Source organism: Lepisosteus platostomus, chromosome 11 (genome assembly GCF_059453375.1).
Source record: "Lepisosteus platostomus isolate fLepPlt1 chromosome 11, fLepPlt1.hap1, whole genome shotgun sequence".
NCBI lineage: Eukaryota > Metazoa > Chordata > Actinopteri > Semionotiformes > Lepisosteidae > Lepisosteus > Lepisosteus platostomus.
Window position 1 is genome coordinate 26,140,816 of NC_142621.1, and position 26,074 is coordinate 26,166,889.

General features: G+C 38.2%; 1 protein-coding gene across 1 annotated transcript; it reads left to right on the forward strand.

The window, feature by feature from the left end:
* Positions 1–1,359: 1,359 nt before the first annotated feature.
* LOC148652270 (fibrous sheath-interacting protein 2-like) lies at positions 1,360–5,692 on the forward strand. Its single transcript, XM_088597546.1, has 6 exons — positions 1,360–1,473; positions 2,069–2,230; positions 2,588–2,677; positions 4,123–4,262; positions 4,599–4,686; positions 5,564–5,692. The coding sequence occupies exons 1-6, from the start codon at positions 1,360–1,362 to the stop codon at positions 5,684–5,686; spliced, it is 717 nt and encodes a 238-aa protein (XP_088453672.1). The 3' UTR covers positions 5,687–5,692.
* Positions 5,693–26,074: the final 20,382 nt, after the last annotated feature.

A 26,074-nucleotide genomic window follows, 5' to 3' on the forward strand; every position in this document is an offset into this window, starting at 1 on the left:
ATTTTATGGGAATATACGTACTGTACTTTTCTTTTGTTGTCTTAAAATGTCTCGGGTGAGAATATGCCTTCCCAATCTAAAACTCTAAACAGACTTAGAGAATCAACTCGTTTGTGCAGAAGAAAAAAAAAAGAATGTTATGAACTGATTTAGCCCTCTGAACACCCTAGGGTAACTCTTCTTACCTATCTATAAAAAGATATGTCAGGAACCGTGGCCCTTAAATGCAGGGACTGCTTTTAAAAGTTAGTTTTGTAGCTGATTATGCCACCTAGCAATTCTAAAGACCTTTTCCCCCAGCAACAAGTTCTTTTTATCTTCCAGAACCACTAGTGCATCCACAGACCAGAAGTCATCCTACATAATTTCCATTTGTATTACAGTACTTTGCAATTCCAGTATCTATTATAGCCTAATCCACAGAACACAGATTACAATTTATCCACCAGAGGTACTTACTTACTCACAGAACATATTGCAGACCAGCTCAAGAGCCCCATTTGACCCCAGTTACCAAAACCAGAGTTCCAAAGGAAAAGTCCAGCTGCAAATATTCTCCCAAACCCAGCCCCAGTTGGAGACCTGGTGTGCCTGCTTCTGTCATAGCAAAGAAACTCTGTGTAGTCTTAGGGATCCTCCTCAGTCCTGGCTGAGTCCGTTTTTTAATATGCCCCCCCCATTTGTCTCTGAGTCAATTTTTTGAGTAGAGAGGGGAGGAAGACAATGCCTTCCTCCCTTGCTCACTGTAGAGAGTCCCTGGTGTCCAAACCCTCTCCTGGGTGCTGTGGTACAAATTGGTTATTCCTTTTTCTTCTGTTTCTGTGTGCTCTGGCTCTGTCACTGGGGTTATTAAAGCCCCCCTACCTTTCTTTGGGGGGGGGGTTGATAGTTTTGGGTGTAAGCAGAGCTAACTTCTTGGGGCTCATTGATCAAATGGCTATATACAGATGGCCAGGTGTAAGATTGCTCTAGAACATTCTAGATTTTCTAGAATTGTTATGTTCTAGATCTACCTGCTCAGTCTGAGGCTCGGCTAGGCCAGTTTTGACATGCCATGTGTCTTCTCTGAACTGTGTGGTAATTAACAATGTTTGCAATAGCATCTTTATCAGTAGGAAGCCCCAGAACAAAGAAAGACACATATTACCACCCTCATTGAAGTCACTGGTCATTCTATACAAACTTCTATGCAAAGTCAACATTGTCCTTGATACCTGCTGTTGCCCCCACACCCATTTTATTTCACTCTGTGACAGATGAAATCATTTCTGCCATCAGCTCTGCTTGTTTTTTCTGGCGTTTTGGCTGTGGTTCTGTGAGGTACGATAGCTATGTTCTGTGTTTCAGGGCTGCTATACCATGCTGTATGCACTGCAGGGAGAGCAGCAGCTGTTGGAGAGACCCGTTGGCACTAAACTGCCGTTAATCCCAGGGTCTAAACCTCAGTTTTGCAGGACTGCTCTTTCGGAGAAAGTAAGTGTAACCTAAAATGAAAAGCATGAATACATTTATTCTTATTTAAATCCAAACATTTAAATTGTAAAAAATGACATGTTTATTCATGGTTTTCTTTCTTTTTAAGGGTAAACCAACATGTAAAATTGTATAATATGAAATGATACCTGGGACACATTAACACATTTCTGTGTGTGTTAGTATAATGTGGTTGCTGTAATGATAAAACTGTAAGCAAACTGTCTTCCCTTGACATCTTTGTGCATATAACATCAGGAGTAAGGTTATATATTTTTCTAGACGCAGTATATTGATCACATTATTGAAATTCAGCTGTACTGTATGCCTTAAAGCTTATTGTGCTTACTGTCTTTTTGCAATGTAGTCATTTTTAGTTGGCTACAATGACTGAGAAATTGGAATTTGATTTTCAAGAACATAGAAAAAAATGATAACAGCGATTCTGGAGTAGTCTTCCAAGAAACTAGCGACCGCCTTCGGAGGGGGGAGAAAAAAAACATTCTCATTTTTATGTTCAGAAACATAGGGGGATACATATCTGTGTTTACCTGTACATATCATGTTTTAATAAAATACTTACCTTCTATTTCAGCTGCACCAGCCATCTCCTGACTTCACTCTGACTGATCCCCACGGTTTCCTTTTGGATTCGAAGTACAACAGCCTCCATGACCCCCACCTGCGCACCTATTACCATCGCAAGGGCATGCAGGAGTCTCTGCAGAACAGAGGCTTAATCAATGAGCAGGAGAAAGTAAGGCTGTTTGGAGTTTGTGCAAAGAATGAGGCTTTTTTGGTATGGTGAAGGAGTGAGGTGTTGTAAAAAAAAATAGACCAGGTTCTAGCTCATTTAGCTGTAATAGTTTCCAGTAGCGTGATTTAACTCATGTCTGCACTCCAGCATAGATGTATTCGGTGGGCAGGCCTTTGGTTGTAATCAAAGCATGTAATAGTAGATGTAATCAAAGCAGGCCTATGGTTTGTGCTAAAGTCCTTATGCTCAATAAATATTCAAACACAGAGTACTTGACTGTGCTCTAGATTTGTAAAATAAAAATAAAAACATTTAACCTCCTAGACAGTACTTGAAACATGTTTTGTCTGTTTTCAGGTCCTCTGCTCTTTGAAAGAATACAATCAATATCATAACTACCTTAGCAATGTGAAGTTGCAGTATGACAAAAATTATGTGACTAAACAGGTAAGTGTGATGTTTTTAAACAACCGTCCATCTGATTCTGACTCTTCATCATAGACTTCTGCCTTTATCCAGCCCGCAATCAGTAACGTTTCTAGATGAAGGCTTCCATAAGATCTCTCCATTATGCACTTTTGAATATACTGCTGTCATCATGTCATCTTCAAGGAAGTCTCTACCTTGACTGTGTTTGTATTCTAAGGATCAATTTCAATGTTTTCTTTCAGTTTCTTCTCTAATTGCTATGAAGCTAATTTCTGTTTTAGTGTTTTGACGCTGATGATGTTGTTGCTTATGTTTGTCACTGCTCTAGCCTATTTTAGCTTCTTCTTGTTAGTTCAGCCATACTGTACATCTTTTCATGATACTTTGTGTTGTTTATAGCCCATATAGTCCTTTCTGCATGCAGGATATGGGTTTCATATCATAAGAAAAGTTACGAATGAGAGGAAGCTCTTAAGCCTGTTTGGTAATTACTTGTTAATTGGTCTGTGAGTCTCATCCAGCTGTTTCTTGAAAGAAGTCAGCGTTCAACAAGCAGACTTGACTGTGAGGATTTTGAATATTTGAAACAGGTCGCCTTGTAGTCTTCTCTGTTCACGATAACAGAGTTAAAAAAAGATAGCTTTTTTATTCATTGAGGCTGGGCAATATATCTGGATGTTTTTCTTTGTGGTAAACCACTAATTGTACCACCCGAATCGGAGCATTCACTGCTTATCTGTACTGCTCTGTAGACTTTAATCCATTTTCAGTGCAAACAAATGTATTTTTCCAAACACATGTTAATACAGGCAGCTTTTGTGTGTAGTCCAAAACAGAATTTATAAGTCTTCTTTGCCAGACAAGGCTGAAAAACGACTTGAACTTCCATCCATCCCTTTCCATCCACGTCATCTAATCTAACCGCCTCATCTAAGGGCTGCAGGGAGCAGGGGCCTATCCCAGAAAGCAACGGGCTTAAGACGATATACACCCTTGACCAGAATTAAGTCCATTGCAAGACACACACAGACACAAATTCACTCTAGAACCAATTAGACACCTTTTTTTCTACCAGTATAGTATGGCTTTGGACTGTGGGAGCAAACCAGAGCAAACCGTGAAAAACCCATGTGAATATGGGGAGACCATACAAACTCCACACAGACAAATCACCTCAGGCTCAGAATAGAGCCCCTGGCCCCAGTGTTGCGAGATAACAAGGTTAACCACTGTATCCAAGATATACATCTTAAATTGAAATGTTTAGATCAACAAACTACAGTAGCTCAGCCTTCACTCTTATACATATGCAAACACATTCTATCGGTGTGAGTTCAAATTAAAAATCTAATGGAAAAAGTCAGTGTTGGTTTTGAAGTGCACACTCGGCTATAATAGTGCTTAGGAGAACCTTGCAATGAAGGGAGTGTGGCACTCTAGTAAAAGGCTGTGCTGGCTTTCAGAAAACAATAGTGAAGAAGTTCTTGGAGCTCCAGGAGCAGAACGAGATTCCCAGGGATATCAGCTTCACCGATGTGAGGGAATGGCTCCTTGAGGAAGGATCCAAGAATATTTCAGACCAGTTTATGGCTAACAGAGACAGGTAATAACATATGGAAGCTCCTCACTCTTTAACAGCAAGTTCCTGCCTTTTGGATTCCTGATTTGTTGTATTTGTATCACATTTTTTTTTGTTTCGCTGTAAATATGTGTAAATATTTTACTGTTATGCTTAAACATTAGATGTCAAGAATACAACTGTAAGTAAAGGTTTGCCTTAAGTTAATTAATTGTGCAAGCAAGTGGAAGTCTTGACTGAGTCAAAGTTTTCCAAAAGATGAACATTTGCTCTACGGAAATACCACATTCACAAATTCCTCTGCTGCTGTCTGACATTGCCTTGTGGATGAAGCTTTCTTTGCTGTTGTTGTTTATGAAGGCACCAGGCAGGAGCTCCGAAAACAGAGGAGATATGCAGTGGTGAAATACAGCGTTTGAGAGGTCTGCAGTACAGCAGACAGGATGAGGTATGAGAATACAGTTTGATTTATTTTGACCCAGGGCTGCTCCCGGTCATCACCTGGATGACAGATCTTTAATAGCTGGTTTCCTTCTGCATCTTAAACTGATTAGAGACATTTATATCAACTCTGGCAAGTGACCTTGTGACACCTCTGTAAATACAGCATGATTGGGGAGCAAGCAAAAGATAACAGGATCTCTAGCATAACTGTTTTAAAAGATGTTCTCTTTCTGACAAGTAATTAAGCATTTTATGTTGCAAAATGCGAATTAAAAAAATTCTCTCACCTTATACTTTATACGCCTCTTCCAGCCGAACAGATTTCTGCAGAGTGGATACCCTTAGTGAATCATGTTACTGTATCGTCACACTTAGACTTCAGACACTTTTTATATGCTTTTATGAATCTTACATTCCACACTGTAGCTTAACTCACTTTTAAAACACATAGTTTATTCACCCCTTTCATTGATTTATCAGCTTTCAAATCACCAGCATTATCAATATAAAGTATTTAGCCTCATCGGTTTTCTACATCAGTTTAATCATGTTTCTTGTTTTTTTTCACATTTTCACTGTACATTGCTGTATGGTATGTTATTTTCCCAGTTATTTTGTCTTTGGGCTTCCCAGACCACATTCAGCTGCTGAATGCTCCTAATATGCTGAAAAATGCCAAAAGGCCTCAATTGCTAGATTGTAAAAAGGGGAGAGATTCAGCTCCACATGATCTAACAGAATCCTCAATAATTAATGTACCACCTATAAGCAGGTGACATATATAAATATAAATGTCTAGTAGCGTAGCTGTTTTGTGCTCAACACAATCTAGCTTTCTGCTGTTTCTCATCTGCTTTGCCTTTTCACTGACGGCTCTACAGATGTGGAAAATCAGAGAAAGGGCTTTACAGATGAGGATAGAGGAAGATGCCCGGAGGGAGGTGCGACAGGCCCAGCTGAAGAAACAGACCAGAGCTAGAAGGCACAAAAAGGTACTGGAGTAATGGATGTTTGGATTCATCCTCTTAAGGTGAACTTTTCTTCATGCAAATTCCGGACTTGACACTGACCTTGCAGGTATATTTTGTTGTATTTCCAAGATGACCACCTATAGGTTTAAATTAATAACCTAAACGAATACTTTTTGGATCCTCAGTGACCACAATGAGCATGGTATGTTGGCACCTCATTCAATTCATGGTTATAGCACTGCATCTCCAAAGCCCATGGTTTATCTCCAGCCTTGGGCACCTGCCTGTGGGGCATTTATTCTGCGTGTTGTGGATTTTAATTCCATGTAACATCCCAGAGACATGCTGCTTTGCATAATTGGCTGTTCTAAAGTATCCCTCAGGGGTATCTCCCCAAGAGGATCCAAGAGGGTGGTTGATGATCTCTCCTCTTCATTACCTAAGCATTAGAGGAGAGACATTGCTGCTTCAATCTCTTATACCCAGCCTGCAAGGTTCTGAACTACACACAGAGTCTTTCATCCAAGTAATGTTGGACCCAGCCTTTCTTCTTCTGAGCTCTGACCAGACCCAGCTTCCCAGCTTCAGGGTGCTGTAGATTGAGATGAGATCGGAGTCTCCTGTAGTTTTTACTTGAGCTGGAATTTCAGTGGTGCCCAACAGCTTCTGTCTGATACTAAATTAAAATGTGACCTTATGGACGGGAAGTTTTCTACTAGCAACATGTTGGGTTGCAAGCTAGTTCATTTGTCATTAAATACTAGAGTAATGGAAAAACATGTGCTTTTTAATACAAGATGTTCAACAATGAGATGGACCTTTTCATCTTTTGTTGAGAGGCTTTCCTTTTTCTTTAAAGAATAGCCACTTGTGAAGGTTTTCTGTCATTCTCAGGCATTTGAATTATATGAAAGGAAGGTTGCTCTCCTGCAGCAAAAGCTAAATGAGAGTTTACAGGAAAGGAAGGATTTTGAGAGAGAAATGCAAGACAGTATTAAAAGGCAATATTTTAAAGAAGTACTTCAGTCTGGAAAATAGGGTAAGCTTCTAGATCCAATATTTTGCAGTGGTACAACTGAGATTTAGTTCACAATTTAATGTGTTTTAGTTTGTTGGCCAGAGGGAATGATGCAGGTTGACAACATATTGATCTAAACTATCTGAAAGGACTATTCAACTAAAAGGATGTTTTCTCTGTGGCACAGCTTCTACTGAGATCGTTAGCACGGAGAAAAGAGATGTTACCATTGCTAATGAGAAGAGTTCTAAAATCACCAAAGGTCAGTATTTTAATTTGTTTCTAGAAAAAATAAAGGTTTTGAAAAACGTTATGTTTTGACAAATTTTCCAATGCAGCTGCAGAGAAATTAAGTGGGTGCTGATATTGGATGAAAGATATTGTGAAAGACAATGGAACATATAATCCAAAAAATCAGTTTAATTAAATTCAGTTTTATTTGTATAGCTAATTCAGATAAAAACATGTCAATTGTTTTGTGTCATTTAATCAATATTAAATGATTAATGCACAAGTGTTGGGTTTTGAAAGCTTGGTAACATCTACTGTTAAGGTTGAGGAAGGTTCCAATTAAGTCTGGGGATCTCTGGGCAGCCATTGTGCCACAGTCTGGTGCAGTAAAATTGTTGTGAGCTAAGGTGTGAAAATTATTTAAATTATATGGGTAAACAGATAAATAAATCCTAATCAGCATCCTAATTTTATCTATGAATAAATACATGTTTTCTGCCTTTTTTGGATGTTAATTGGATTGATCACTTTTTTATGCATGCCATGAGAATTCTAATGCGGCAATAATTCTTTTCTCTTGGGTCAGTTCATATTTCACCTGACTCCACTGAAGAGGTGACTACTGATTCCAACTGGTTTCATGAAGTCCCTCTGATCAGTCAGCTGTCTGATGGGTAAGTCCTACATGCTGCAGTTGTGGTATGTTAAGCATCAGTGCGTACAGAAAGTTTTTATTTTAATCATTTTAGTATGGTGATGTGTAAATGTTTAAAGATTAACTGTTTTCTATTTTTAACTCACTTCCCCAGCTGCGTTCGTTAAATTGCTTTTTCTCTCTTTGCAAATGCATGAATCAGTCTGTTAACAGTACAGTACATGTGCACATTTTCGTGTTAGCTCATGTGCATTTTTCCAAATCCTAGATATAGTTTACCATAGACTGGCTTTGTTGTAATGACTAGAACATTGACTTTGAATATTGATATTGACAATGACTAGAGCAGCAGTCAAAATACACTAACTGAACCTTCGCAAAAATAAACTGTTGTATTGTACTTATGTATAACTCTGATCATACTGCATTACAACAATAATATATTAGTCATATTAAAACACATTTCTATCATAATAACTAACAATATGTTGTGGCACCAGTATAAAATGTGAAATTTAGCTGAAGTATTGACAGTGGGAGAAATGTCTGGTCGTGTTTGAATGGATGTTATGTTTCAATCAACAACCACCAGAGGGCAGTAACAACTAAGTAACACTAAGTCATCAAATGTGTTGAAAACGCATTTTGGGCTTTGTCCTGAATGATGCAGCAGCAACATACAGTTGTATGCAAAAGTTTGGGCACCTCTGGTCAAAGTGCATGTTTCACAGAATCTTTAAATTCTCTAAGGTCTAATTTCTATGAAGTTAACAGGGTACAAACATAAACATGACATATTTCTGCACATTTCAATGAAGAATTACTATTTATTTTCTGAATTTAACTGTATTTGTTATGTGTCAATTATGCAGTACCCAGTATGAAACTGGTTAGATACATTGCGCCTGACCAAGTAGTTGTTGTTGAAAACACAATGATGTAAAATACCAGTGATCTTGCTTCACATAGGAACACAATTGTACCATACTCGCTAAAGTGTTATGGAACAGTTGCAGATTGAAGTTTAAGATTTATAATTTCCAATGTGCTATTTTGTTGCGGTGATTTTTATTTTATAAGCCTCTCATATTAAAGTTAAAAACCTAAGCAAGTTTTAGACATTCAGTAGGTAAATTGAAAAAGTACGAACACAATCGTGGTTAGGAGGCCATCTTTTTTACACAGGAATATGCTTTAAAATAGATTAATTGTTCTGCCACTAGAAAAGATGCCTATATATTTTTAATAAGTCATCATTTTTTAATATTGCAGAATAAAGTTAGTATTTTGTCCATGTAGTAGCAATGTCACACTAATTATTTTTTATCATAATGTTTTTTAATTAAAAATTTACAATAACAATAACAATAACAATTTATATGGACAGGTAAGGTACACTGCTTGTAATGTCTGAATGTAATGGATGCATTTTATTTTTCCAGATAGCTTTTTGAGGTTAAAATGCACAGTGTCATAACTAAAGAACAAATGTAAAGAAATATGTTAATTTGTTCCTTCAGTACAGTAAATCCTGAATTTTAGTCCTAGCTGTTGCTTAGTGGTTCCTTCCCTGACATGTTCAGATCAGCTCCCACTAGGTTTTGATTGAGAGAATATTAAGCTGTCCAGGTTCCAAGGGGGTGACTTCACTTTCTACCATAGACTCGATGCCAAAAGAACCCTTTGACACTGCCTCCTCTGGAATGAAACAGGGGTCTGCACACTTAATTATTTATAAATTAAGGGATCCACTTAAAATATGCAATACTGACCATTCTATTTCTTTGGTTAGACTGGTATTCTGTTGTTCTTGCTTCATTTATATATTAGAAATACTGTACTGTATATATTTTTCTATACATACAACCTATATCTATAATAGATTTTTACTATACTGTATAGACAACAGTATATTTGTATTAGTTGCATCTGTGCTAGCATTCAAAATTTGGTTGCAAATTTCTAAATGTTAACATGGGAAACAACGAACCCTGACAAGTAAGTAAAAATAGGTCTTATATTGATAGGTGATAAATGTTTTGTTTGCACTGAATTGTATTGAAACAAATAAATATCTGCAAGAATCCAATAAAAATGTTGCTGCTGCTCCTCAAACTTCTAGAGGCAGCACAGAAACAGGATCCATTGATCATACTTTTGACTTGAGTTCAGTTGCAAAAGGCATTGTAAGGACTTTATTTGGAAAGCTCAAATCTTTACTCACCCAGACTGAAGAAGATGTATCTTGTTCCAGTTCTCCTGCTCAAAGCAATGCAAAGAGCTCAAGTGTCAGCTCTTCACCAACAAATTCAGTGTTTTCTGATTCTGTGTCAGATATTTCAGATTTGTGCACCTATACAGTAGAAACTGCTGGAGCCATTTGTGAAGCAATGAAAAAAGAGTTAGACCAGGAGGTTTATTGCACAACAGTGGCAAAGAAGGCTTCAGATGAAAGCCTTCTGGCTAGAGAGGTTGTTACTTCAGTTTTGGAGTACCTTGAAGAGCAATATATTTTAGACACCATTAAAAGCCCTTCACCATATCCTGAAGACTGGGAGAGATAGCTTTCACTGCATCTGTTCGACCAATAACAGGTGAATGTTCTAACTGGTCCATTTTGGTGCACATGAGCTGCTCGGTGCTCCGGGTTTCCATATCATTGTCAGCTTGAGGAGCATCTGAAGACTCGATATCTGAATGTTGGAACTTCATAATTTCTCTCCCAAGAGAATTAACTATCTTTTTGGCCAGGTTCTCACTCTTGGCTGCTACTGCTTGCTGTAAGTTGTCTTTGGAACCAGCACTCTGCAGCAGTTCTCTGTAAATACAGCTGGCCACTTGTTTGACAGAAACCAGCTCACATTGGATATTGCTTCCCATTGTTGGATTACATTCTGAGGTATCTGGGGCTGTAAATAGTTTCTTCGGCACATTGTCAATAATGCCCACAGCAAATTCCCTAAGCTCCCAACAAGATAAACTTTCCATAATCTGTTCTTGTTTCTCCTCCCCCCTTTGGAGAAATAGGATGAATTCTTAAGAGCAGCTTAGTTAAAATTTGTTTCACAATATCTGAATATGGTAGCTGAGTATAGTGAGTAGACATCGCGAGACAACGGAACGGGAGAGTAGAAGGCGGGAATATATGGTGTAAGGGAGTGATCTGTGTAGTTAATAAAATAGTTAAAATAATATAAGAACGACTCTTTATTAAGATACACAACATTTATTGCGACGAGAGATGAGTGCTTGGCGAACTCAAAGCGAGCAGAACACTGCAGATTTTAGTTCTCGTGCTGGTTGAAACGAACTTTTGAATTTTCGGACTGTTCGTTAAGCTTGCGCCATGGAAGATACGGCCGCCGCGCCGAGAAGTTTTGCTTATGCCCAGCTTTCTCCACCGCTTCCACTGAACCTCGGAGCTCCGGATTTGTATACGGAATACAAGACATGGATGAAGTCGTACAGATGTTTTGAAATAGCCAGTGGATCTACAGAAGCTCCGGATGCCTGAGACGGGCTGCATTACTGCACTGCATCGGGGCGCCCCTGCAGCGGATTTTCGCCAACCTCGCTGGAGAAAAAGGTACATATGAACAGACTAGCTGCCTTAGACGCTTACTTTACACCGCGGAGAAATGTGGTTTTGGTACGGCATAAATGTAGGAATTCGTCTCAGGACGAATCTGTTGATGCTTTTGTGAATTCACTAAGAGAACTGGCTAAATCGTGTGACTTGGGAGTATTGGAAGCTGACATGTTAAGAGATCAACTTGTAGGAAAATGTGCACATAAGAGACTGCGTGATAAATTGTTGTAGGAGGGCTGACTTTAGAAAGAGCTCTTACAGTCGCTTACAATTCATGAAGCTGCTCAAGCAGAATCAAGAAATGCTTTCTGACCACAGTGACAAAGCCAGAGAGAGTCATGTTTACTTCACAAGAAACAGTGAACGGGGCGCTCGTTCAAACTTTACAAACAAAAGCCGAGCAGCCGGACGCAGTCAAGCTAGAGATATAGAAGAACAGGGGACGGCTGACATATAATCATATAATCTCCAGGCTTCTCTCGGGTCCCAGAAGCTAACAAGGTGTCACACCAACAGCTGATGAGCAGGGCTTATCCATAGTGTCTTCTGGCTGGAAACTGTTTTCAAAACCACTTGGGAGTGTTGGAGAAAAGCCTTTTGGAGACTTTGTCATAGAAGACTGTCGTTTTTTTACTTCTGACTGTTCGACCAATAACAGGTGAAGGTTCTAACTGGTCCATGTTGGTGCACATGAGCTGTTCAGTGCTCCGGGTTTCCATATCAATGGCAGCTTGAGGAGTACTGGACTCAGGGCTGGAACAGTTTAGCTGGATGTTCTTTAGCAGATTATCTGTGACTCCATGTACTATTTCAGAAGAAACAAGAGAAACTTCAGAAGACAGAGCACTGGGTGTTGCCTCTTTGCTGTGCTCACTAGTTATTTTAATATCACCCATCACCTCATCAATGATCTCACTTGCTTCTCTGCTAATACTGGTCTCTGGTGAAAGGGATGAACATCGGGAAGCTGAATGTGTCAGCTTGGAAATGTTGGTCACCATAGAACTGATTATGGTTTTGACCACTGTCTCATTTCTGGTGGCTACAACTTTCTGTAGAACCTGTTGGGATCCAGTTTGACACAGCAATTCATTGTGAACAGAGCTGGCAACCTGCTGAATCTTGTGTGGTTCATGAAACACATCATTATCCTGTTTCACAACTGTTATCTCCTGGTTTTCGGACAAGTCCTGCAACACACTGTCAAAGAGGTCCACAGCTATCTGACTCAGCAAAGACACTCCTCCTCTTTTATCAAAGTCGGGTATATCTGCAGTAGCAGGGTTTGGTTTTGCATAAGCTATGCTAATTGGAGGAATTTGAGAGAGTTTTTGGTTTGTATTACAAATAATTCGTACAAAATATTGAGATTTGTTGTTGTTTTGTTGAGATTTAACTCCACAAGTCTGAGTTCTTGTGTCCGTCCTATCCGAGCCCGAAAGTATTACAATATGTATCTTTATAGCAGGTGGTGTACAGCTTTTTAGTATAGATTACACTTTTCTAAAATGCATTTAAAAAATAAATACGATTACAATCTAATCTTTCCACGTTTGATCCCAAGATCCCAAGAAAAATAAATCTAAACGGGGAGAAAGCTATGCTGAAAGTTTATTAAGATACTTAGATGACAAAGATATCAATTTATGTTGCATTTGTCTGATTGTGAATCAAAAAACACATATATTTAAACCCGCGTTTGCGATTTAAATCAAAACAAATGTTTATATTGTAACGCATAGGTGACTATTCATTGTTATTAAAATTACTTAAATTCGATCAGAGTGGGAGTCAGGAACCTAACCCACAGCGCCACCGGCAAGGTCATATGCAGAGTGCTGAAAAAGCACTACAGAAATATTATCAACAGACAATGTACAGCGTGTACTATTCTTGTGTTGCGGTACATGAATATAATGATATCGTTATTAATTTCTTTAGATACGCAATTCCATATTATATTCCCTTTTAATCAAATTCTAAAAGTATGCTTGTTGACTCCGGTATCACGTTAGTTAAAGACTTCGAAGCTTAAAATGTTTAGGGAGAAATAAAATACTGGTGTGTATTTTTTAGTACCGAGACCAGCCATATACTGTATGTTTATGTTCCAAAATTAATATCATTTATGGCCTTCACACACGTTACAGTATGCTTCTATTCTTTTTATGCTCAGCTACTAAGATTTCCCTTCAGTGGTAAAATTCTATATAAATATTCAATACTTAAACGGGCACAGTAAAGACATTTAAATCTTTCTACGACCGATCAAAGCACCACGATTGCCCCAGTCGGTCAACCAATCACGCACCGCGGTATTTTGCATCATCTCGCATCACGATGCGTGATGACGTAGCCAATTACCCCTGGTACGTGCCTGTGCCGCGCACTTTGAATGGCTGCATCTGTAATTCCAGGGTACAGTGTCTATGATTTTTTTTTGTCATAAAGAAATTACTATTGGATTTGAAAGTTTTTTTTCCTTTCAATAGTTCGTTTTGAAACGATTCACTAGAATGTATTCTTGAGGAGAGTAATGTTTGTGAGATGCTTGCCTTGCCTCGCTTCTTTTAGTCAACTGTTGACTCTTTGTCAACTGCTGCAGTTCAGTTCTACAGAGCTCTGCTGGTTTAAAATGCAGAAAATGAGCTCTAATCGCATAAGATTATTCCAGTTGTGCCACAATGCTCATGTCAAACATGGACGACCCCTAAAAACAAGAGCTATTTTTGCTTTGTAGGCCACTACATCACCTAGAAATGATCAAGGCTGCTTGACCCTTCTTCTCTTGCCACAGGTTCTGTTCATCTCCCAGAAGCACCAGTGCACCCACAGACTGGCAACAGACACTAGTATTGTTTAAGTGCCCTTTTTATTTTCTAGTGATCTCAACAGTTAACACTGTCCAACACCCAGGACACATTGTACAGTGTCACAGTTCTAGAGCAGTATACAGGATGTAATACTCTTTTATGTGTTTTTGGTGTAAACCAAAACTTTTTTCTCTTTAACCTCTCTCTCATACAAATAAAAGAAAACACACAAACTTCCACAACATGACAATTTTCTCTTTTTTTTGTGAACTAAACAGTTCTATACACATATAATACCGGTGTGGCTCTGTTTTTATCATACAGGTTTATTCTGTATAAGCTGCCAGACCACGATGAAGGAAGAGGTCTGCGATACCTCTACATGGATGACCATACCAATGGCTGGGTATATGGGAAGAAATTGGTGAATGACTCCAAGAGTGCAGTGGGGCAGACTTTGCAGCCTTTTTTGTCCTACATTCATTAAAAGGTAAGAAACCTTTATTTATTATTTGTGTCATCTCCCAGAAAGTGAGGTCAGGATATACATTGTCTTTTCGATTTGTTTATTTTCACAGGTTTCTCTTATAATTCAGAAGCCTTTTGTGCAATACAAATACAAATATAAACTTTGTATTGGTATTTTTTATATTCCTTCCTAAAAGACTGTGGACATTGGGTATCTTCTATACAACGATCAACCTCCAAAGTCATTTAAACCTGCTCCTTCATCTTTTGGACACAGCAAAGGTAAGTAACATTTTATAATGTACAAGACAGAAGGGCACAGAAAATGGGGGGGAAAAAAACATCATAGACAACACAACAAACAATAGAATTGTATCTGCAAAGGAACAAGTAATAGGTTTATTCCATGCTGAAAAAAAGAAGAAAGAGAACACAACGTTTCGGCCGTGGAGCCTTCTTCAGGTGTGACACGGATGCTAAAACGGGCACAGTAAAGACATTTACTGTAAATCTTTCTACGACCGACCAACGGACCACGAGTGCCCCTTTCGGTCAACCAATCAAGTACCGATGATGTTTTTTTGCGTCATCGATGCGCGACGCCGTAGCCAATTACCTCCGGTACGTGTCTGTGCCGCGCACTTTGAATGGCTGCGTCTCTATGGCTACTGAATATATGGCTTTATTCACTCATTCTCTCATTCATAGTCATGGCCTACACTATCTTGGTCTACATACATCAAAAACTTTTTAAAGATACAACAGATAGAAAATCAAGGTACTGTATATTTATATACAGTCACTACATTTTTTAACTTGTACTTCATAGCAACTAAAATGTTTATACACTATTAAATGATTTGATTTGATTTCTTACATAACTTGATTTTCACTGTCTTCAGGCTTCGTTGATAAATCACACGCAGCAGACAAAACATCCATGACAGACTTTACAAGCAAGCTGGAAAGCTGATTAATTGCATCATGGTACATCTGTGAACTGGGCACTGATGGTTCAGTACTTTTCTGTGGTCTGTGATCCTTGGCAGTCAGAGACATTTTCTCTGAAATCTTTTGGGAGACTTCAATTCCGTATTTGTATCACAGTCTTGAAAAAGTGAAACATCCTTCTCATTTGTGTCAAACATTGGAGAATCGGGAAAACTGAGGCACTGCTTCAACAGCCTTTTCACTGATTTCTCAGTAAATGAATACAACAACTGCATAGAAAGCTCTGAGGACTTTGGATGGGATAAATCCTGAACTACTAGACAGCTCTTTAAAGTTGGATCTGAATTAGATTTGTGAGCTGTGCCCAATTGTACTGTAATTCCTGATTTCAAAATTAAATGGAAAACATTTTTGACAAGTTCTTCTGAAAATACACGCAGAGATCCACTCGAGACAAGTTGTTCCACTTTCCTTTCAATAGGACTCATTGTAGAACTTTCTGTGGAGGTCATGACTTGGTCCTTAGGCTCTTCTGAAACCCTTGTCTGCAGTGGGGAGAGATTATGCTTTGCTGTGGCTCCTTGTACTTGAGATGCACAGGGCGCCTCTTCAGCTGAAAGGTTTTCAATGTTCAAATTAACATTATTGGAATGGGTTTGAAATGCTATATTCTCATTGACGAGACCAGCAGCACACCAAACATGGGACCGGGGAACTTAATTGCTTTTACATGTCAATTGATTTTCTTGTTCTGCTGTAGTGTAGGTTGATCCTGAAGCTTTGATGAAGCATCAGTCAGGACTCTATAGGGAGCGTCCCGACTCATGACTTCTGTGTCATCTGTATAAGAATCAATCACCATCCCAGGCACATTTGAACAGAATATTCTTTACGGTTACTTTTAGTGTACTCTTTATGGACAGTGTCTTCTCCACTAGACATCCTGTCTTTCCCATATTGTTCACCAGAGAGGTGCATTGTTTCATAATCTGGCTTTAAGACCACATCTGAAACTTTAAGATTTTCAAATGTAGATAAAACAGAATCCACCAGTTCACTTGCTTGAAGGGTTTCTTCTGAGGGTTTTGCTCTTGCTCCTGAGCAACATCCTTTGTCATCACCCCGATTTATTTCACTCCTGATTGTTTGCAATATCTGACTGACAACATCCTTGGCACAGATGATTAAATTTGCCTGATTTTCCTGAGTAGTCCTGCTTTGCCTTGAGAAATCAACGTTCATTAACACACCTAAAGGTTCTGAATCTTCACTAAGATGCTTACGGGGTGCCGAGTTTGGTACTGACATGCTTTTCTTAGTAAAAGTGTGGTTCACTAAAGCTCAGGTGTGAAACCTGGACTGAAGGAGGAACCATCTCAAGTGAATCTGCTGATCTCTGCTCTTTAGCAGATAAAACTTTCCTTGCTTTGAACAAAGACAGGCTCTTCTGATTCCAAAAGTGTTTCAGTTTGTTCTTCACAGTTTTGAAGAGTTCCTCAGTCATTGTCCTAAGGTGCTCAGCTGTTCTAGTATCAGTTTTAATTTCTGATGTTCCTGGTAACAGGGCTGTATCACAACTTTCTCATTTAACTTTGTAGTCTGTTGAGAAAGATATCTTCAAAATGCATGTAGCGTAATGTAGTCTTTCTTAAACATCAACAACAATATCTGAAGCCAGTTCAGTGGTTTGCACATGAGAAGAAGAGTCTGAGGACATTGCTTCTTGATCATGTTTTGTTGCATCCGGTGTTTTACATACATCATCAGCTGTACTGTTTGGTTGATCTGGGAGATGGGAAAGTCCAGAAGATATACATTTTGCAGCTGCTTTTTCAATCATTTCACTTATTATCCTTGTTGCTGTACTATGGAATACAGAGCTGGAGGTCCTCAGCATCTTCTCTGACCCTTCACTTTCTGCATCTGATATGATGCTCTGTCCAGAAGAGGAAACACATAAATTGTCCTCAACCAAGTTCATGTCCATTTGCCCAATTTGCTGTTTTGAAGAAATGTTTTCAGATAATACCACCTTTGGAGGATATCTACAAATCTCCATTGTAATTTGATTAGGGACTTGTCCTGTTGCCTTATCAATATCAGATAATATGATTTCTTCAACAGGAGATATCTGGGATTTTGATTGATCTGGAATATTCTCCTCTCTTATAAATGTAGAAGCATCTCTCTCCCAGTCTTTAGGATATGGTGAAGGGCTTTTAATGGTGTCTAAAATATATTGCTCTTCAAGGTACTCCAAAACTGAAGTAACAACCTCTCTAGCCAGAAGGCTTTCATCTGAAGCCTTCTTTGCCACTGTTGTGCAATAAATCTCCTGGTCTAACTCTTTTTTTCATTGCTTCACAAATGGCCCCAGCAGTTTCTACTGTATAGGTGCACAAATCTGAAATATCTGACACAGAATCAGAAAACACTGAATTTGTTGGTGAAGAGCTGACACTTGAGCTCTTTGCATTGCTTTGAGCAGGAGAACTGGAACTAGATACATCTTCTTTAGTCTGGGTGAGTAAAGATTTGAGCTTTCAAAATATAGTCCTTCCAATGCCTTTTGCAACTGAACTAAAGTCAAAGGTATGATCAATGGATCCTGTTTCTGTGCTGCCTCTAGAAGTTTGAGGAGCAGCAGCAACATTTTTTTTAATTTTTTTTATTTTTAGAGAACAAAACCAAACCATTTTATATATGAAAGTCCATTATTCAGCCTTACATTGCAGGCACAAATTCCTGTTTGTTCCCCTAATTTTTACAGTTACATAACTTTTTAACAAAACTTTATACATTCAAAAGAAGGAAGATGTATACATTTATGAATATGAAAAGGAAGTAGACTATATAAATGTATCTTATTACATTTCAGTTATTCTGTATCTCAACAAAATCTGACCTTAAAGGTTTAATGTACTGAACCCATCTAAACCAATATTTGACCATTTTTTTCATTTGTAATTTTAGAGAAAATGTTATTTTTTCCATTAGATATATTTCTTTTATTAATTCAATCCAATCATTCATTGGTAGATCTGTGAGAAGCCACTTTCTTGTTATAGCTTTCTTCCCTGCTGATATAAGGACTCCAAACAAATATTCATCCGTTCCCCTCCAATCAAAATCCAGTTTACCAAAATATAAAGCCTCAAATGTAAAGGGTACATTCCTTTCAAATATAGTTTCCAGGGCCTCATGTAATTCATTCCAGAAAAGCCTTATTTTAGGGCAGTTCCAGAATATATGCCAATGATTACCTTGGTTTCCGCACTGTCTCCAACACTTAGCGTTTTCCTCAGTATGGTGCGCCTTCTGACCTGGAGTAATGAAAAATCGAACAATGTTTTTCCAGCAAAACTCTCTCCATAAATGCGAGTTAGTACATCACAAATTTTAAGCCACTCTTCATTCGACATTCTAACTTCACTTTCTTTCACCCATTTATCTTTTATATTCTCTGTAGAATATGATTTCTTTTCCATAAAACTTTTATATAATCCAGATTTAATACCTTTGCCTAATTCTGATTTGTAGGCTTCTATAACTATTTTCACTACTCCATCATTAACAATATCTAAATCACCCCTTATAATCTCCTTATAAAAATAATGGCTATAAACTGAAAACTTTGTAGCTGATTCTTATCCATTATATTACAAAATGCAGTTATTCCTTTTGTAATCCAAAATTTAAATCTATTATCCAATTTATTTGGTTTAAACTCCGTATCATAGGTGCACCATCTGAGTATCTTTATTGCCTCACCTAAATTATACTCTTTTGTGATCATATTCCATGTCCTTAATTGAAACTTTATCCATGGATTGAATATTTTTTCAGTAATTTTGTCTAAATTTCTATTACCTAATAGTGCCTGAATTGGGGGGCTATTTACAAGGGACAATTCAATATCTTTCCATTTGGCTTGATATTCTGGATTACAGGAATTAATGAGAGGTTTAACCTGAGATGCATAATAATAATCTTTTAAATATGGTAAAGCCATACTCCCTTTATCTTTTGAAAGTTGCAATGTTTTGAAACTAATTCTAGATTTTCTCCCCTCCCAAATAAACCTAGAAATCATCTTATCCCATTCTGAAAATTGTTTTGTAGAGAGTTTTACAGGGAGAGCTTGAAATAGAAAGAGTAACCGAGGCAGTAGACTCATTTTTACAGATTCAACTATAATACCGAAATATCTTTTGGTAAATAGACTCCTAAATATCTCATTGAACTTTGGGTCCCACTTAAGGTGGTATTTGCCTTTTAATAAATCAGGAGGGTTGTAATTAAAAGTTAGAATTTGTGTTTTTTGAACATTTAACTTATAGCCTGCCAGCAAGCCAAAGCTATCTAAGAGTTTCATTACTTCTAGAAATGAACTAGTGGGATCCTCCAGATATAATAAAACTTCATCTGCGTACAGTGCTATATTTTTGCTCATTACCTTGTGTAGTTATACCTTTTATTTTGTTATTTTGTCGTATCCACTGGGCTTGTGGCTCTATATATAGAGCAAAAAGCAATGAAGATAAAGGGCAGCCTTGTCTAGTCCCTCTTTCTAAAGTTATTCTATCGGATAAATAACCATTTATTTTAATTCGTGCTGTTGGTCTATCATATAAAGTTTGAATACCTTTAATAATATTTTCACAAAACCCAAACCTACCTAAAACCCTATAAAGGTATTTCCAACTAACAGAGTCAAAAGCTTTCTCAGCATCTAGGCTCATCAAAGAAGCTTCTAAATTATGTTGCTGAATATGGTTCATGATATGCAATGTGCGTCGAATGTTATCATGGGTTTGTCTATTTTGAATAAACCCTGTTTGATCATAGTGTATCAAATGAGGGAGAATCTTTTCAATTCTTTTAGCCAGTATTGCTGTATACATTTTATAATCCACATTAAGGACTGAGATTGGTCTGAACGATCCACAATCCAATCTATCTTTCCCCTCCTTAGGGATAACTGAGATGATAGCCACTCTCCATGATGGGGGCATTTTCCCATCAATTAATACCGAATTACAAGCAGAAAGAAGATTTGATATCAATTCAGCTCGGAAGGTTTTATACCATTCTGAATTAAAACCATGAGTTCCAGGTGATTTATTAGCTCTGAGGCTCGTAATCACTGAATTCAGTTCTTCTCGTGTTATAGTCGTTTTTAATATATTATTTGGATCTTCCGTAAGAGTTGGTAAACTGAGAGATTCCAGAAAAGTATCCATCTTTTCTTCACTTTCTGAATGGGGTTGTGTATATAATTTTCTGTAAAAATGTGTTAAAGTGTTTTGAATTTCTTCCCATTTATATAATACACCATTACAGTTCTGGTCCCTTATTTTATATATTGTATTATCGGTCTGTTGTTTTTTTAATTATTTTTCCAACAGCTTTAGGGATTTTGACGCTGATTCATAATATTTTTGTCTAGTAAATTAATATTTTTTTCAATTTCCTGTGTATGTAAGACATCTATTTTGTTTCTAAGCTTCTTTATTTCTTTCAAGATTTGTGAATCCTGTTTTTCTTGATGTTTTTTCTCCAACTCTTTTAACTTTATAGTCAGATTAGATAATTGTAGTTGCTTTACCTTCTTCTTATGACTGCTCAAAGCAATAATTTTCCCCCTTAAAACTGCCTTTAATGTATCCCATATCATCTCTGGTCTCACTTCCCCATTATCATTCTCTTCCAAAAATCGTTTTATTTCTTGTTTTATCTGTTCTTTACATTGTGGATTGTTCAACAGACTTGAGTTCATCCTCCATGTTGTATTTTCCCGATTATTACTTAATCGTATGGACAATGACATAGGAGCATGGTCTGAAAAATTACTTCTACCAATATCACAATCTTGGATCCTATGTCTATCTCTCTTGTGTATAAAAAAATAATCAATCCTTGAATATTCCAAATGAGGGAAGGAATAGTGAGTGTACTCCCACCCACTTGGATAGAAATCTCTCCAAAGATGTATTATTCCCATTTCCCCCATCAGTACATTAATCTTTTTATACAGTGACTAATCTCTCTGAGAAGATATATTTGTAGAATCAAGCCTGGGGTTAAGACACACATTCCAATCACCCCCACAAATCAGTATTCCTTGTGCATTAACCATCAAATCGACCATTTTTTAATAAAAATTAAAATCACTACCAGGTGGAGCATATACAGTGCCTTGCGAAAGTATTCGGCCCCCTTGAACTTTTCAACCTTTTGCCACATTTCAGGCTTCAAACATAAAGATATAAATTTTTTATTTTATGTGAAGAATCACCAACAAGTGGGACACAATTGTGAAGTGGAACGAAATCTATTGGATTTTTGAAACTTTTTTAACTAATAAAAAAATGAAAAGTGGGGCGTGCAAAATTATTCGGCCCCCTTGCGTTAATACTTTGTAGAGCCACCTTTTGCTGCAATTACAGCTGCAAGTCGCTTGGGGTATGTCTCTATCAGTTTTGCACATCGAGAGACTGAAATTCTTGCCCATTCTTCCTTGCAAAACAGCTCGAGCTCAGTGAGGTTGGATGGAGAGCGTTTGTGAACAGCAGTTTTCAGCTCTTTCCACAGATTCTCGATTGGATTCAGGTCTGGACTTTGACTTGGCCATTCAAACACCTGGATACGTTTATTTGTGAACCATTCCTTTGTAGATTTTGCTGTATGTTTGGGATCATTGTCTTGTTGGAAGATAAATCTCCGTCCCAGTTTCAGGTCTTTTGCAGACTCCAACAGGTTTTCATCCAGAATGGTCCTGTATTTGGCTGCATCCATCTTCCCCTCAATTTTAACCATCTTCCCTGTCCCTGCTGAAGAAAAGCAGGCCCAAACCATGATGCTGCCACCACCATGTTTGACAGTGGGGATGGTGTGTTGAGGGTGATGAGCTGTGTTGCCTTTACGCCAAACATATCGTTTTGCATTGTGGCCAAAAAGTTCGATTTTGGTTTCATCTGATCAGAGCACCTTCTTCCACATGTTTGGGGTGTCTCCCAGGTGGCTTGTGGCAAACTTTAGACGAGACTTTTTATGGATATCTTTGAGAAATGGCTTTCTTCTTGCCACTCTTCCATAAAGGCCAGATTTGTGCAGTGTAAGACTGATTGTTGTCCTATGGACAGACTCTCCCACCTCAGCTGTAGTTCTCTGCAGTTCATCCAGAGTGATCATGGGCCTCTTGGCTGCATCTCTGATCAGTCTTCTCCTTGTCTGAGCTGAAAGTTTAGAGGGACGGCCAGGTCTTGGTAGATTTGCAGTGGTCTGATACTCCTTCCATTTCAAGATGATCGCTTGCACAGTGCTCCTTGGGATGTTTGAAGCTTGGGAAATCTTTTTGTATCCAAATCTGGCTTTAAACTTCTCCACAACAGTATTACGGACCTGCCTGGTGTGTTCCTTGGTCTTCATGATGCTCTCTGCGCTTTCAACAGAACCTTGAGACTATCACAGAGCAGGTGCATTTATACAGAGACTTGATTACACACAGGTGGATTCTATTTATCACCATCAGTCATTTAGGACAACATTGGATCATTCAGAGGTCCTCGCTGAACTTCTGGAGTGAGTTTGCTGCACTGAAAGTAAAGGGGCCGAATAATTTTGCACGCCCCACTTTTCATTTTTTTATTAGTTAAAAAAGTTTCAAAAATCCAATAGATTTCGTTCCACTTCACAATTGTGTCCCACTTGTTGGTGATTCTTCACATAAAATAAAAAAATTATATCTTTATGTTTGAAGCCTGAAATGTGGCAAAAGGTTGAAAAGTTCAAGGGGGCCGAATACTTTCGCAAGGCACTGTACATTAAGTAATGTTAGTAATTCCCCTTCAATTTTTCCCAATACTAATACATATCTCCCCTCCTTATCTTTAACTTCTGTAAGCAACTCAAATTGAACCTTTTGAGATATCAGTAAAGCCACTCCTCTCCTATGGCCAGATTTATATGAGGAGAAATAGATTTTTGAGAAACCCATTCTCCTTAATTTCTCATGTTCCAATACACTCAAATGTGTTTCTTGTAAAAAAGCAATATGAGCCCCTTCTTTCTTCATTTTAGACAAAATTTTACTCCTCTTAAGAGGGTTAAGTACTCCATTAACATTAAATGTAACTATTTTAAGGTCTTGCTTGGACATATTTTATGTAAATGGTAAAACTTTCGAAATCTCTCCCATACAACATATGTTTCATATTGTTAAACATCCTCTTCCTATCATTTTTTTCTAATAATGCACCACAATCAAAAAACACAATAAACAAAAACATTAACCAAACAATCTTAAACAAAACTGTATCCATCTCCATCTCTTTCAGAGTACTTTCTTCCAACTGTGCGGTTCTTTTCAAACGAATCCTATGTGGGCTTCTCTCCTTTTTTTTCTTAAACAAAAAAAAAAGGGGGAAGTCGATTAGGGAAATCCTCCTTCTCCTCTGGAGGAGGGCCTTTAAGTAGGGGGCAGTGGCAAATCCGAACTTATATTATAAAGAGAAAAAAAAAGGTGTGTAACCAGAAAAATAAAAAGTCACTCTGGTCGTAATCACCAAGTATCTGTCCCGACATGTACAAATTCTCTTAAAACATTGCAGGAAACTTATTTAAAAAATAAAAACCCTTAACTATTAAATCACGACCAACTCACTGTATCAAGTTTCATCAATCTTGCGAGGGGGGTCTTCTCCTGAAATTCTGTAATTTCTCCTGATATTGCTGTTTTGAGGATTGGTCTTTCCCAGGACCACCCCGTCTTCCAGCCTTCTGCCAAGTAAACAGTCGCTTGATGCTGCTGAATGGTATAGGCAGGTGCCGTCTTGGTAAAACACCAGCAACCTCGCTGGAAATGGAGTCTGAAATTTTATTTTCGGCGATTTCAGCTCCTTTTTTACTTCAGAATATTCCATAGGTTTTTTTAGTACTGTTGGGGGGTAATCATTATCACCATAAAAGCGTTTGTTATTGTGGAAGAGTTCTTTCTTTTGCCAAGCTTTACGCAACACTTCCTCTTTTATCTTGTAGCTTAAAAACGTGGTGACAATGGAGCGCGGTTTGGCGTCAGGGCCTTTAGGTCTCGGCGCTAACGCTCTATGCGGCCTTTCAATTCCCAGTTCCACGTCCTTCGGTAAATCAAGTTCCCCCCTTAGCAGATTTTCAAGGAAGGTGACCATGCAGCGACCCTCCGATTCTTCGGGGATTCCGTAAATCCGAATGTTTTCTCTGCGCGATCTTCCTTGCTGGTCTGTTAATTTAGTTTCTAAAGTAATTTGTCATTGCAAGAGTTTCTTTATCGCAGTTTCTGTTGTTAAGACCCTTGTTTCCACTTCTTCGATCCGTCCCTCTGCTTTATCCAGTCTCTTATTAACCTTGCTCAGCTCCTGTTTAATATCCATAAGCTGCTCTTTATTATCCCATCTGAAGTCTCTAAGTTCGTATAATATTTTCTGAAGACTGGCGTCTGCGCCATCTTGTTCAGAGTCCGTTGAGCTACTTCGATTATGGTCCGAAATTGCAATTTCGACATTTTCCATGGTCGTTAGTTTTCTCCTGCTTCTCCTGACAGCCCCTTCAGCCATAGTTATTATTTTTTCAAACGTAACGTAGAAAAAAAAACACTTTTTCAGGGCTTTTTTACAATGTTGCCGGGCGATCCGTATTTATGCTGCCTTTCCCGTCCGCATTCTAACCGGAAGTCAGCAGCAACATTTTTATTGGATTCTTGCAGATATTTATTTGTTTCAATACAATTCAGTGCAAACAAAACATTTTCAAAAACAGGATTTACAATGTCCTTTGCAATAACAGTGACCCTATTGTTGGGAATCTGAGATTTTGGACTTCTTTTTTCCAAAATGGAGATTTCTGCAGCTTCTGGGAGCAATAATGACTCTTTTGAGTTACTCTCATGTAAATTGTTACTCACAGGGGTGAAATCCCACTTTGTTTTTTCAACGATCTGAGATACTATCTGCTCAGCAATTTCAATGATTTTGGCTTTAGAGATCCCAAAAGCAATATCACTGTTTGCACTTTTCATTCCCACACTTGATTCCGAGGAGTGAGACTTTAATTTGAAAGATGGGGAGCTACTGCCATTTGTTCTTTTCTTAGTCACTTTTGCCTCATCTCTCTCATTCTGCTGGGCATCAGGACTCTGAAGAAGGTAGTTCTTCTCCACAGATAAGCTGGAGGAGGGTGAAATCGTTTCTAAATTTTTCAGAATTGCTGACACAAAGTCACTCATTGACTGGTTATCCCCTGAAGGTGTTTCCTTCATGTCACTCATCTTATTTTCAGTATTTGCTTTGCAGAATTCACTCTTGACTTCTTGTAAGACAGTACTGATTATTTCTGTTGCCGTGACAGCTAACTCCGCCTCATCATATTCTTCTCAGTGGAGTCTCTGGGATTGTCCAAAGGCATGTAGGCCACCACCATGGCCACCCAGGAGTCTACAGGTTGACCCTGACTCAACAGCGCTTGTGAAAAAAGACTGGAGTCTTCCAGAGACAACTTGTATAATCTCACTGGCAACCTCTGAGGCTACAGAGTCTGTCTGTGCTTCTAGATTAACACACACAGTCTTTGGGGTGGGAATTCTTTGCTTATTTGCTGACAAAGCAGAGTTGACACGTTCAAGAACACCATCCACAAGTTCAGTGGCAAGGTTATTCGATCT

Coding starts and splice junctions, on each gene's coding strand:
- LOC148652270 (XM_088597546.1), top strand. CDS start 1,360: ATGCTGTATGCACTGCAGGGAGAGCAGCAGCTGTTGGAGAGACCCGTT. Junction 2,678..4,122: donor AAAATTATGTGACTAAACAG/GTAAGTGTGATG, acceptor GCTGGCTTTCAG/AAAACAATAGTGAAGAAGTT. Junction 4,687..5,563: donor AGTACAGCAGACAGGATGAG/GTATGAGAATAC, acceptor ACGGCTCTACAG/ATGTGGAAAATCAGAGAAAG.